A 14421-nucleotide genomic window follows, 5' to 3' on the forward strand; every position below is an offset into this window, starting at 1 on the left:
AAGCCCAGGGTGAGGAGTTTATCTACCCCAGGGCTTAGAACAGGGCTTGGCATTCATTCATTCATTCAATCATATTTACTGAGCACTTACTGTGTGCAGAGCACTGTACTAAGCACTTGAGAAGTACAAATCGTATTCATTCATTCATTCAATTGTATTTATTGAGCGCTTACTGTGTGCAGAGCCAACTTGTACTTCCCAAGCGCTTAGTACAGTGCTCTGCACCCAGTAAGCGCTCAATAAATATGATTGAATGAAATGAATGAATACTAAGCGCTTGGGAGAGCACAGTGCAACAGAGTTGGTAGACGCGTTTCCTGCCCACAACAAGTTTTCAGTCTAGAGGGGGAGGGAGACATTTATAGAAATAGATAATTCGGAACAGGGCTAAGTGTTGAGAACAGTGCTCTGCCCGCCGTAAGCATTCAATCAATCAATCGCTCAGTCATGTTTATTGAGCACTTGCTGTGTTCAGAGCACTGTAATAAACGCTTGGGAGAGGCTAATATGCGTTGGTAGACATCCTCCTTGCCCACAGTGAATTAACTGACATGGAAAAAAACAAATCTGCTCTGGTCCGTATCTTTCCTATCATGGGCAGTTGGTTCTCCTGATTCCGCAAAGGGAATTACTCTATTTATTTATTTATTTTACTTGTACATATTTATTCTATTTATTTTATCTTGTTAATATGTTTTGTTTTGTTCTCTCTCTCCCCCTTCTAGACTGTGAGCCCACTGTTGGGTAGGGGCTATATGTTGCCAACTTGTGCTTCCCAAGCGCTTAGTCCAGTGCGCTGCACACAGTAAGCGCTCAATAAATACGATTGAATAAATACGATTGAATGAATGAATGAATGAATACCAATGAGAAGATACTTAGCACTGCATCGCTTCAGTCTATCGACGCTAACTTAACAAGACTCGTAATGACTCGGGACTGCGTAGGGACTGTCTCTATATGTTGCCAACTTGTACTTCCCAAGCGCTTAGTACAGTGCTCTGCCTCTGCCCATCCGCCAAGCTCGCTCTCTTCCTCCCTTCAAGGCCCTGCTGAGAGCTCACCTCCTCCAGGAGGCCTTCCCACACTGAGCCCCTTCCTTCCTCTCCCCCTCGTCCCCTTCTCCATCCCCCCATCTTACCTCCTTCCCTTCCCCACAGCACCTGTATATATGTATATATGGTTGTACATATTTATTACTCTATTTATTTATTTTACTTGTACATATCTATCCTATTTATTTTATTTGGTTGGTATGTTTGGTTTTGTTCTCTGTCTCCCCCTTTTAGACTGTGAGCCCACTGGTGGGTAGGGACTGTCTCTGTGTGTTGCCAATTTGTACTTCCCAAGCGCTTAGTACAGTGCTCTGCACATAGTAAGCGCTCAATAAATACGATTGATAATGATAATAAGTAAGCGCTCAATAAATACGATTGATTGATTGATTGATTGTAGGCCTTTGTTTACAGATCTGTAAACCAGAGACCTGCCCCTCTCAGGGTGGCACCTGGAGAGTTTCCAGTCGTCTCCCAGTCTCGGCTACGGGAGGGAGAGTGAAGCGGAGGCCTGTCCGTGCCATTCCTAGCTCGGGCGGTGGCTAGCGAGTGTCAGGCCATCGGCTACAAATCAAAACTCCCCCGTGCCCGGCAGCGGCGGCCCGGGAGAGAGTCGAGGGTGGAGACTCAAGTTTACTACATGGAAGGAGGCCATGGTAAACCACTTCCAGATTTTTACCAAGAAACCTTTATGGATCCACAACGGGAACGATGGCCGATGAAGAGCGGGGCCTTCTGGGAGCGATGTGTCCGTGGTGTCGCTACGGGTCGGAAACGACTCGACGGCACAATAATAATAATGACGGCGTTTGTTAAGCGCTTACTGTGTTCCAAGCCCCGTTCTAAGCGCTGGAGACCGGACAAAACCAGAGACCGTAATAACGGCAACGGGCTTGGGAGTCAGAGGTCACGGGTTCTAATCCCGGCTCCGCCACTTGTCCGCTGTGTGACTTTGGGCAAGTCACTTCACTTCTCTGGACCTCAGTTCCCTCATCTGGAAAATGGGGATTAAGACCGTGAGCCCCACATGGGGCAACCTGATCACCCTGTATCCCCCCTCAGCACTTAGTACAGTGCCTCACACATAGTAAGCGCTTAACAAATGCCATTATTATTATTATTATTATTATTATTATTATTATTATTATTATGGGAACGAATAAATTTTCGCACTTTTCCGACAAACACTGCCCCTGATTCCAATTTTGTCCCTATCCCTGGTGTCTTCCTTCTGCACCTGAGCAAGGAGTTTCTTCTCTGTTCCTTGATTGGAAATTCATCTCTGTGGGGCCGAAAGACATCTGGAATTGCTTTGAAAGAGGTTGGGCTCCCATTGAAATTGTGGCACGGGGCCGTTTTTCACATCAGCCACCCCCCCCGCCCGACGTTCACTTGGCCATTTCCCCAGTTCATCATTCATTCAGTCATATTTACTGAGCGCTTACTGTGTGCAGAGCACCGTACTAAGCGCTTGGGAAGTACAAGTCGGCAACATCTAGAGACGGTCCCTACCTAACACCGGGCTATCATCATCATCATCGTCGACGGTATTCGTGGAGCATTTGTCTGCATACGGAGCGTCGTCCCAAGCGCTTGGGAGATATGACATGTTCCCTGCCCATAGTGAGTTTGCCGTCTTGAGGGAGAGACGGGCTTTAATCTAAATAAGGCATTTATAATATAGAACATAAAGGTAATAATAATGATGATGGCATTTGTTAAGAGCTTACTATGTGCAAAGCACTGTTCTACACGCTGGGGAGGTTACAAGGTGATCAGGTTGTCCCATGCGGGGCTCACAGTCTTCATCCCCATTTTCCAGACGAGGGAACTGAGGCACCGAGAAGTGAAGCAACTTGCCCAAAGTCACCCAGCTGACAAGTGGCGGAGCCGGGATTAGAACCCATGACCTCTGACTCCCAAGCCCATGCTCGTTCCATTGAGCCACACTGTTTCTCCAATGTGTGTGACGTTATTATACTATGTCTCCCAAGTGTTTAGTACAGCGCTCCGCACACAGTCTTGCCTTGTGTTATGCCGTCGAGTCGTCTCCGACCCATAAGCGACACCACGGACGCATCTCTCCCAGAAAGCCCCGCTCTCCATCTGCAATCTTTCCGGCGGTGGATCCAAAGAGTTTTCTTGGTAAAAATCTGGAAGTGGTTGACCATCGCCTCCTTATGTGTGGTAAACTTGAGTCTCCACCCTCTACTCTCTCCCAGGCCGCCGCTGCCCAGAACGGGGTAGTTTTGATTTGTAGCAGATGGCCTGACACTCGCTACCCACTGGCCAATCAATCAATCAATCAATCGTATTTATTGAGCGCTTAGTGTGTGCAGAGCACTGTACTAAGCGCTTGGGAAGTCCAAGTTGGCAACATATAGAGACGGTCCCTACCCAACAGTGGGCTCACAGTCTAAAAGGGGGAGACAGAGAACAAAACCAAACATACTAACAAAATAAAATAAATAGAATAGATATGTACAAGTAAAATAAATAAATAAATAGAGTACTAAATATGTACAAACATATATACATATATACAGGTGCTGTGGGGAAGGGAAGGAGGTAAGATGTGGGGGATGGAGAGGGGGACGAGGGGGAGAAGAAGGAAGGGGCTCGGTCTGGGAAGGCCTCCTGGAGGTGGCCAAGCTAGGCATGGAATGAGTAGGCCTCTGCTTCACCCTCCCTCCCGAAGCCGCGACTGATAAAGGACTGGAAACTCTCCAGGTGCCACCCTGAGAGGGGAAATAGAATTATAGATATGTACTATCGTATTTACTGAGCGCTTACTGTACGCAGAGCACTGGACTAAGCACCTGGAAAGCACAATTTGGCCACAAATAGGGACAATCCCTACCCAACAACGGGCTCACAGTCTTCCCTCTCGGTGTCCTCTAATTCACCAGAACTGTGCTCCCGAACTTACGGAGCCATTAGAGAAAAACAGAACAAGGAACGCAGAAGGAAGCGATAAATTGTGTCTGGAAATCAGTACTATATACACCAGTGCTTTAGGGCGGAGGGGGATTAGCTCGTAATAATAATAATAATGACGGCATTTATTAAGCACTTACTATATGCAAAGCACTGTTCTAAGCGCTGGGGAGGTTACAAGGTGATCAGGGTGTCCCGCGTGGGGCTCACAGTCTTCATCCCCATTTTCCAGATGAGGGAACTGAGGCCCAGAGAAGTGAAGTGACTTGCCCAAAGTCACACAGCTGCCATGTTGGGGAGCTGGGATTAGAAACTGTGACCTCTGACTCCAAAGCCCAGGCTCTTTCCACTGAGCCACGCTGCATCCCAGTGCTTAGTACAGTGCTTGGCACCTAGTAAGCGCTTAACAAATATCATTATTATTTTTATTATTATGTTCCACCCCAGCACCTAGTATAGTGCCTGAAACCTAATAAGTGCTTAAGAAATACCATTATGATTATGATTATGATTTTGTTTGTCGCTCGGGCTCTCTGACACTTTGAAGCAGGCAGCGGGGAGGGAACGGAAGGGAGGCAGCGTGGGTCAGTGGAAAGAGCCCGGGCTTGGGAGTCAGAGGTCCTGGGTTCTAATCCCGGCTCTACCACTTATCAGCTGTGTGGCTCTGGGCAAGTCACTTCACTTCTCTGGGTCTCAGTTCCCTCATCTGTCAAATGGGGATGAAGACTGGGAGCCCCATGGGGGACAACCTTGAAGACCTTGTATCCCCTCTGGCGTTTAGAACAGTGCTTGGCAAACTAGTAAGCTCTTAACTTTGGGCAAGTCACTTCTCTGGGCCTCAGTTCCCTCATCTGTAGAATAGGGATGAAGACTGGGAGCCCCACGGGGGACCACCTTGATGACCTTGTATCCCCCCAGCGCTTAGAGCAGTGCTTGGCACATAGTAAGCGCTTAAGTTTGGGCAAGTCACTTTCTCTGGGCCTCAGTTCCCTCATCTGTCAAATGGGGATGAAGACTGGGAGCCCCACGGGGGACAACCTTGATGACCTTGTATCCCCCCAGCGCTTGGAACAGCGCTTGGCACATAGATGTGTTGTTTTGTTGTCTGTCTCCCCCTTCTAGACCGTAAGCCCGCATTATTGGGTAGGGACCGTCTCTCTATGTTGCCAACTTGGACTTCCCAAGTGCTTAGTCCAGTGCTCCGCACCCAGTAAGCGCTCAATAAATACGATTGGATGAATGAATAGTAAGCGCTTAACTTTGGGCAGGTCACTTCAGTTCTCCGGGCCTCAGTTCCCTCATCTGCCAAATGGGGATGAAGGCTGGGAGCCCCACGGGGGACAACCTTGATGACCTTGTATCCCCCCAGTGCTTGGAACAGTGCTTGGCACATAGATGTGTTGTTTTGTTGTCTGTCTCCCCCTTCTAGACTGTAAGCCTGCATTATTGGGTAGGAACTGTCTCTCTATGTTACCAACTTGGACTTCCCAAGCGCTTAGTCCGGTGCTCCGCACCCAGTAAGCGCTCAATAAATACGATTGGATGAATGAATAGTAAGCGCTTAACTTTGGGCAGGTCACTTCAGTTCTCCGGGCCTCAGTTCCCTCATCTGTCAAATGGGGATGAAGGCTGGGAGCCCCACGAGGGACAACTTTGACGACCTTAGAACAGTGCTTCCTTCAATCGTATTTATCGAGCGCTTACTGTGCGCAGAGCACTGGACTAAGCGCGGTGCTTGGCGCCTAGTAATTGCTTATTAAATACCAAGATGATTATTCTGATTGTCACTGTTATTCTTATTAACAAACGGGCTGAGGCGAACTGCGAGGGGGGCGTTGGGCCTAGCGGCCCCGCCTCCGCCCTCCGGGCTGCCTATGTGAGGGCCTGCGGGCCTGCGGGCGGGCCCGCCTGCCTGCCTTCCTGCGTGTGTGCGTAAGAGCGGCGCGGTGACGTCACGCGCCCCCCCCCCCCCCCCCCGGGCCAGGCCGGGCCGGACCAGGCGGGAGGCCGCTGAGGTGAAGGAGGCTGGCAGGGGGCCCCCCCCCCGAGCCCCCCCCCGGCCCCCCGACTTCCGCCCGACCCCCTGACTGCCCCCGGGCCTCCCCGACTTCCGGCTGCCCCCTGACTGTCCCCTTGGGCCTGCCTGATTGCCCCCCTGCCTGCCCCCCCCGGGCCCCCTGACTGACCGCCCCCCTGGGCCCTCTGCCTGTCCCCCCGGGCCCCCCTGACCGCCCTGTGCCTTCCTCCCTAGGCCCGCTGACTGCCTCCCTGGGCCCTCTGCCCGCCACCCCGGGCCTCCCGACTGCTCCCTGGGCCCCCCGACTGCTCCCTGGGCCCCCCTGACTGCCCTCTGCCCGTCCCCCCGGGCCCCCTGACTGCCCCCCCCCCGGGCCCCCCTGACTGCCGTCGGCCTGCCCCCCCGGGCCCCCTGATTGCCCCCCCCCGTCCCCCTGGGCCGCCTGACTGTCCCCCCGGGGCCCCCTGATTGCCCCCTCCTGTCCCCCTGGGCCCTCTGCTTGCCCCCCTGGGCCCCCTGACTGACCGCCCCCCTGCGCCCTCTGCCTGTCCCCCCGGGTCCCCCGACTGCCCTCTGCCTGCCCCCCTGGGCCCCCTGACTGCCTCCCTGGGCCCTCTGCCTGCCCCCCTGGGCCCCCTGACTGCCTCCCTGGGCCCCCTGCCTGCCCCCCTGGGCCCCCTGACTGCCCCCCTGGGCCCCCTGATTGCCCCCCCGGACCCCCTGACTGCCGTCGGCCTGTCCCCCTGGGCCCCCTGACTGCCCCCCTGGGCCCCCTGATTGCCCCCTCCAGTTTCCCTGGGCCCTCTGCTTGCCCCCCTGGGCCCCCTGACTGCCCCCCTGGGCCCCCTGCCCGTCCCCCTGACTGCCCCTTGCCTGCCCACCTGGGCCCCCTGACTGCCTCTGCCTGCCCCCCCCCCCCCCCCACCGGGCTCCCTGACTGCCCCCTTGGGCCCTCTGCCTGCCCCCCGGGCCCCCTGATTGCCCTCCGCTTGCCCCCCTGGGCCTTCTGCCTGCCTGCCCCCCTCCAGCCCCCCTGGGCCCCCTGCCTGCCCCCCTGGGCCCCCTGACGGGCCCCCTGAGTGCCTCTGCCTGCCCCCCCCCCCCACCGGGCTCCCTGACTGCCCCCTTGGGCCCTCTGCCTGCCCCCCGGGCCCCCTGATCGCCCTCCACCTGCCCCCCTGGGCCTTCTGCCTGCCTGCCCCCCTCCAGCCCCCCTGGGCCCCCTGCCTGCCCCCCTGGGCCCCCTGCCTGCCCCCCTGGGCCCCCTGCCTGCCCCCCTGGGCCCCCTGACGGGCCCCCTGACTGCCCTCCGCCCGTCCCCCCGGCTCCCCCCATTGGCGCCCATGGCGTCGGCGGTGGGCTCGGGCCCGGGCCCCCGTTGGGGCGGTTGGGTGCGGCTGCCCCCGGTGCCCGGGGCGCCCCCGGCCCGCACCAACGAGCTGCTCCTGCTGCCCGCCCCGGAGCCCCGGGCCCGGCCCCGGCCCCGGCACCACCTCCTCTACTTCCCCGGGGACGTGCAGGTAACCGTCCCCTGCCCACCCCACACACACATACCACAGGCACGCCCGCTGCCCCTAACCATCCCAATCATCATCATCATCATCATAAAACGGTGGTATTTGTTAAGCGCTTATTAGGTGCCCAGCACTGTTCTAAGCGCTGGCATAGATCATACAAGGTCATCAAGGTTGGCCCATGTGGGGCTCACAGTCTTCATCCCCATTTTACAGATGAGGTCACTGAGGCCCAGAGAAGGGACACGCCCAAAGTTAAGCGCTTACTGTGTGCCGGGCAGAGGAGGTCACTGAGGCCCAGAGAAGTGAAGGGACGTGCCCAGAGTTAAGCGCTTACTATGTGCCAGGCACTGTTCTAAACGCAGGGATAGATACAAGGTCATCAAGGTTGGCCCGTGTGGGGCTCCCAGTCTTCATCCCCATTTTACAGATGAGGTCACTGAGGCCCAGAGAAGTGAAGGGATGCGCCCAAAGTTAAGTGCTTACTATGTGCCAGGCACTGTTCTAAGCACTGGGCTAGATACAAGGTCATCAAGGTTGTCCCATGTGGGGCTCCCGGTCTTCATTCCCATTTTACAGATGAGGTCACTGAGGCCCAGAGAGGTGAAGGGACGTGCCCAAAGTTAAGCGCTTACTATGTGCCAGGCACTGTTCTAAGCGCTGGGATAGATACAAGGTGATGAGGTTGTCCCACGTGGTGCTCACAGTCTTCATCCCCATTGAGGTCACTGAGGCCCAGAGAAGTGAAGTGACTGGGTCAAAATCACACAGCTGACAAGTGGCAGAGGCCGAATTAGAACCCAAGACCTCTGACTCCCAAGCCCGTGTGCCTGCCACCTACTAAGCGCTTAACAAGTACCAGAATTATTATTATTCTGACACAAAAGCCCACGCTCTGGCCACTGCACCATGCTGCTTCTCTTGCTCGAGGGTTACACCACCAAGAAGCAGCGGGGCTCAATGGGAAGAGCCCGGGCTTGGGAGTCAGAGGTCACGGGTTCTAATCCCGGCTCCGCCACTTGTTAGCTGTGTAACCTTGGGCAGGTCACTTCACTTCTCTGTGCCTCAGTTACCTCATCTGGAAAGTGGGGATTAGGACTGTAAGCCCCAGGTGGGACAACCTGATTACCTTGTATTCCCCCGCCCCCCCTCCAACCCAGTGCTTAGAACAGTGCTTTGCACATGGTAAGCGCTTAACAAATGCCATCGTTATTATTATTGTTATTAGTTATTGAGCACTTGACTCTGTGCAGAGCGCTGGACTGCGCACTTGGAAACGTACAACACAGCAATAAACATTCCCTGCCCTCAGTGAGCTTCAGTCGAGCAGGGGAGACAGACATTAACAGAAAGAAATAAGTTACTGATATGGGACTTAATAATGACGATGGGATTTAAGTGTGCCCAAGCATTCATTCATTCAATCGTATTTATTGAGCGCTTACTGTGTGCAGAGCACTGTACTAAGTGCTCGGGAAGTACAAGCTGGCAACATATAGAGACGGTCCCTACCCGACGGCGGGCTCACAGTCTAGAAGGAGGAAGCACTGTACTAAGCGCTGGGGTGGAGACAAGCCAGTCGTGTTGGGCACAGTCCCTGTCCCACGTGGGGCTCATGGTCTCCATCCCCATTTTCCAGATGAGGGAAGTGAGGCCCAGAGAAGCGAAGTGACTCACCCAAGATCACCCAGCAGACGTGTGGCAGAAGGGGGATTAGAACCCAGGTCCTTCTGACCCCCGGCGCCGTGCTGCTTCTCACTTTCATTCATTCATTCAATCGTATTTGTTGAGCGCTTACTGTGTGCAGAGCACTGTACTAAGCGCTGGGGTGGAGACAAGCCAGTCGTGTTGGGCACAGTCCCTGTCCCACGTGGGGCTCATGGTCTCCATCCCCATTTTCCAGATGAGGGAAGTGAGGCCCAGAGAAGCGAAATGACTCACCCAAGATCACCCAGCAGACGTGTGGCAGAAGGGGGATTAGAACCCAGGTCCTTCTGACCCCCGGCGCCGTGCTGCTTCTCACTTTCATTCATTCATTCAATCGTATTTGTTGAGCGCTTACTGTGTGCAGAGCACTGTACTAAGCGCTTGGGAAGTCCAAGTTGGCAACATATAGAGACGGTCCCTACCTGACAGCGGGCTCACACTTAACAGGCTTAACAGTCCTCTCAGAGTCACCAGCACATTTTCTCAGGGCCGTCAAATCTCTGGTCTCCCCAACATGTGGGAGGTAAAAGCCCAACCGGAAAATCCGTTTCAAATAATAATAATAATGATGATGGCATTTATTAAGCGCTTACTATGTGCAAAGCACTGTTCTAAGCGCTGGGGGGGAATACAAGGTGATCAGGTTGTCCCACGCGGGGCTCACAGTCTTAATCCCCATTTTACAGATGAGGTCACTGAGGCACAGAGAAGTTAAGTGACTTGCCCAAGGTCACACAGCAGACGTGGTGAAGCAGGATTTGAACCCATGACCTCTGACTCCAAAGCCCGGGCTCTTTCCAGTGAGCCATGCCGCTTCTCACTGACGGCATCAGGTCAGGTGGGCATGGAAACCCCCGGGAGCTTGGCACCTTAGGGTCTGATCCTCTGTACGGAGCAGAACCTCCAGGCCTCTGGGTCAGAACCTAGCATAGTTAATAATAATAATAATAATAATGATGGCATTTATTAAGCGCTTACTATGTGCAAAGCACTGTTGGTGTGTTTCATTCATTCATTCAGTCGTATTTATTGAGCGCTTACTGTGTGCAGAGCACTGTACTAAGCGCTTGGGAAGTCCAAGTTGGCAACATCTAGAGACGGTCCCTACCCAACAGCGGGCTCACAGTCTAGAAGGGGGAGATGGGGAACAAAACCAAACATATTAACAAAATAAAAGAAATAGAATAAATATGTACAAATAAAATAAATAAATAAATAGAGTAATAAATGCGTACAAACATATATCCAGGTGCTGTGGGGAGGGGAAGGAGGTAAGGAGGGGGAGAGGAAGGAGGGGGCTCAGTCTGGTGGTTTCCAACCCACCCTGACATATTGATTGAGAAGCAGCCTGGCTCAGTGGAAAGAGCCCGGGCTTTGGAGTCCCGAGGTCATGGGTTCGAATCCCAGCTCCACCACATGTCTGCTGTGTGACCTTGGGCAAGTCACTTAACTTCTCTGAGCCTCAGTTACCTCATCTGGAAAATGGGGGTTAAGACTGTGAGCCTCCCATGGGACAACCTGATCACCCTGTATCCCCCCCAGCGCTTAGTAGAACAGTGCTATGCACATAGTAAGCACTTAACAAATGCCATTATTATTATTATTATTATTATTATTATTATTATGGGTTCAAATCCCGGCTCCGCCGCTCGTCAGCTGTGTGACTTTGGGCAAGTCACTTCACTTCTCCGGGCCTCAGTGACCTCATCGGGAAAATGGGGATTAAGACTGTGAGCCTCCCGTGGGACCACCTGATCACTTTTTAACCTACCCAGCGCTTAGAACGGTGCTTTGCACATCGTAAGCGCTTAATAAATGCCATCACTATTATTATTATTATTATTGATCTATTGGATATTTTTTCTATAGCGTGTCGGTATCCTCCCACCCGGTGGTTTGAAGCAGCGGAGGTTTAGGGCGGTTGCGATCCGCCCGAGACTTTAGGAGTCGGCGGCGGGGTTGGGATTAATAATAATGATAATTCTGGTATTTAAGCGCTTACTATGTGCCGAGCACTGCTCATGACGAGGCTCCACGGTCACTCCCCGACGGGAGAGTCCGTCTCCGCCCGCCTCTTCCCGTTTCTCCCCCATCACCCCACCACAACCCCACCGGGGAGGCGATTGTCCCCGGAGCCAGTAGACGCACTGGCCGTTTTCTTTCATTGGTATTTGCTGAGCGCTTACTACGTTTCAAGCGACAGATCAGACTGTGAGCCCACTGTTGGGTAGGGACCGTCTCTATATGTTGCCAACTTGTACTTCCCAAGCGCTTAGTCCAGTGCTCTGCACACAATAAGCGCTCAGTAAATACGATTGATTGATTGATTGATCAGACCCGGTCCCTGCCCTGCATGACCTAAGTAGGAGGGCGGACGGGCGTCCCCATTTTCCAGTCGAGGAAACGGAGGCCCGCTTCTACTCTATTTTACTTGTCCGTATCTGTTCTGTTTATTTTATTTTGTTAATATGTTTTGTTCTCCGTCTCCCCCTTCTAGACTGTGAGCCCGTTGTTGGGTAGGGACCGTCTCTAGATGTTGCCAACTTGGGCGTCCCAAGGGCTTAGTCCAGTGCTCTGCGCACAGTGAGCGCTCAAATACGATTGATTGATTGATTGATTGATTGATTGAAAGAAAGGAGTGGGCCGAGCGGGCGTCCGATCGCGGGTCCCCTGTGCCGTCCTCTTTCAGAACTACGGCGAGGTGATGGCGCGCCACCCCGAGAACGTGCAGTGGGACCGCTGGAGCCTGGAGAGCGTGGCGGCCCTCTTGTCGGCCCGCTTCCCCGGCAGCCACGTGTGGGTGGTCAAGTGCTCCCGCATGCACCTCCACAAGTTCAGCTGCTACGACAACTTCGTCCGCAGCAACACCTTCGGGGCCCCGGACCACAGCCCCGACTTCGGGGCCCTGCGGCACCTCCGCGCCCTGCTGACCAACGCCTTCGCCCTGGCCCGGGACGCCCTGCGGGCCGGGGACGCCGGGGAGGAGGAGGAGGAGGAGGAGGAGGAGCGTCCGGAGTCGGCCTCCTTCACCCTGATCGGATTCAGTAAAGGCTGCGTGGTCCTGAACCAGTTCCTGTTCGAGCTGAAGGGCGCCCGGGCCGACCGCGACCTGGCCGCCTTCCTCCGGACCGTCCGGGCCATGTACTGGCTGGACGGCGGCCACTCGGGGGGCAGCGACACGTGGGTGACGTGCCCCGAGGCGCTGTGGGAGCTGTCTCGGACGGGCATCTCGGTGCACGCCCACGTGACGCCCTACCAGGTGCGGGACCCCATGAGGTCTTGGATCGGCCGGGAGCACGGCCTGTTCGTGCAGATCCTGGCCGACCTGGGCGTCGGCGTCAAGGGCCAGGTCCACTTCGCCAAAGAAGCCCCGTCCATCGATAACCACTTCAGGGTCCACGAGGTCTTCTGAGGGACCCCGGGTCGCCGTATTCCGGGAAACGTCCCGAGGCCGAGGGACGCTCGGGGAGAGAGAACCGCACGGCCTGACGGTCCCGGTAGCCAACGGAGTCCCGGAATACGAGCCCCACCGCCCCCCGGCCGGGGTCAGAGCCCCAACCGGGACCGGCCTAGGGTCGTTGACCTTCCTGTTAACGGGATCTGGGGGCGGGACGTCCTTCCTGACAGCCCCATCCTTACCGCCGTAATCGAGTCAGATACCACGCGGGCCCACCCAGCGCTCGTCGCCAGCTTCGGAAACACGAACCTCGGGAGCAGGGATGGAGCAGCGTCGCCGCACCGCCCCGGTTCTGCGCCCAAGGGGGAACGCTCCGGGTCTCTGGGCGTCTCGCCGATGCACGAGACCCACAGCGGGACTCTCCGGTACCTTGGAGGGATCGTACCGCCCCGTGCCTCCTGTTCGCTGCCCACCCTGATCTTCCGCGCTTGCGGGGCCGGTCTCTCAAAACAACGAAGCTAAAAAGCGTAGACGTCGCCAAGTCACCAAGGGGTGCTTTCTGTCTACCCCTGGCTATTTTTAACATTCCTTTTTAGAATCGGAGCTTGATTTGGTTTTTTTGTTCTTTTTTTTTTAAACGAACCCTTTTAGGGCAATACACCGGCGGGTCGGTTTCTCTTTGTCCGTTCCGTCAGGAAACCCGCCGCGCCGGAATATAACATCAGCATAAATGGGCGCCGATCCTCCGCTGCTTACTAGATCTAATGTATGGGAAAACGCGTTCGTTTCACTCATCTTTTCTTGGGGAGCGAAAAAGTAAAAAAAAAAAGAAAAAAAAAAGTATCCATTTATTAGCCTCGTGCAAAGAGGGAGCGATTCCGTCGTGATGAAGCGGAGTTTTCCCAGAGGAAACATGGGTTTGGCCTCTGGGCAAAACGACTTAGCTAGAAGAGGGGTTCAAAGAAACGTTTCCCCACACCGGCATTTTAGTTTACGGGCCCGAACGTCTCATTGATTTTCACCTTCGTAACCCGTAACGATTCCCCTCTCGCCCTCCTTTTTAAAGCCGTGTTTGCCGACGAGCCCAAAGAAACAGCTTTTAAGGCAGGATGCAGATGTGCGGAAGACCGAAACCATCCCGAACTGATTTTTTTGGGTAGGCAGCCTGCCGGGACTGACAGACTCAAGGAGGGGAGTCGGGGAGAAGATATAGGTGGGAATAACCGGCGGGATTCTTCTAGGAGTCAGCCCGGAATGGGAGAGGTCCCAGGGTTCATCCAACCTGCCATGGGTTTCGCCCCCTGAAAATTCACCTCAAAGAGCCTACACTTTGGCAGAACTAAAAAGTGGTTCATCAGAGTTGCCCCCAAAGACTAAAGCTAGTGCGATTAGGGCGTTTTAGGAAATAACCCTCTATAACAATAATAATAATAATAATGATAGCATTTATTAAGCGCTTACTGTTCTAAGCGCTGGGCAGTATACAAGGTGATCAGGTTCTCCCACGGGGGGGCTCACAGTCTTCATCCCCATTTGACAGATGAGGGAACTGAGGCCCAGAGAAGTGAAGTGACTTGCCCACGGTCACCCAGCCGACAAGTGGCGGAGCCAGGATTTGAACCCATGACCTCTGACTCCAAAGCCCGGGCTCTTTCCACTGAGCCACGCTGCTTCTCCTCTAGCCATACGCATTCCAAAATACTGGAAAATTGAATTTTTATTTATGGTTTTTTAAGGTGGAGGTGGGGGGGAAGCGCTTAAAAGGCGGGCCCCGTCAGAGAATCTCGTTTTCGG

The 14421-nt window shown here is 54.5% G+C and overlaps 1 protein-coding gene across 1 annotated transcript; it reads left to right on the forward strand.

Moving 5' to 3' along the window:
• The first annotated feature begins 7352 nt into the window (after positions 1 to 7352).
• On the forward strand, positions 7353 to 13230 carry C7H2orf69 (chromosome 7 C2orf69 homolog). Its single transcript, XM_038749571.1, has 2 exons — positions 7353 to 7529; positions 11920 to 13230. Exons 1-2 carry the CDS (start codon positions 7353 to 7355, stop codon positions 12640 to 12642), a joined length of 900 nt encoding a protein of 299 aa, XP_038605499.1. The 3' UTR covers positions 12643 to 13230.
• Positions 13231 to 14421: the final 1191 nt, after the last annotated feature.

Source organism: Tachyglossus aculeatus, chromosome 7 (assembly GCF_015852505.1).
Source record: "Tachyglossus aculeatus isolate mTacAcu1 chromosome 7, mTacAcu1.pri, whole genome shotgun sequence".
NCBI classification, from domain to species: domain Eukaryota; kingdom Metazoa; phylum Chordata; class Mammalia; order Monotremata; family Tachyglossidae; genus Tachyglossus; species Tachyglossus aculeatus.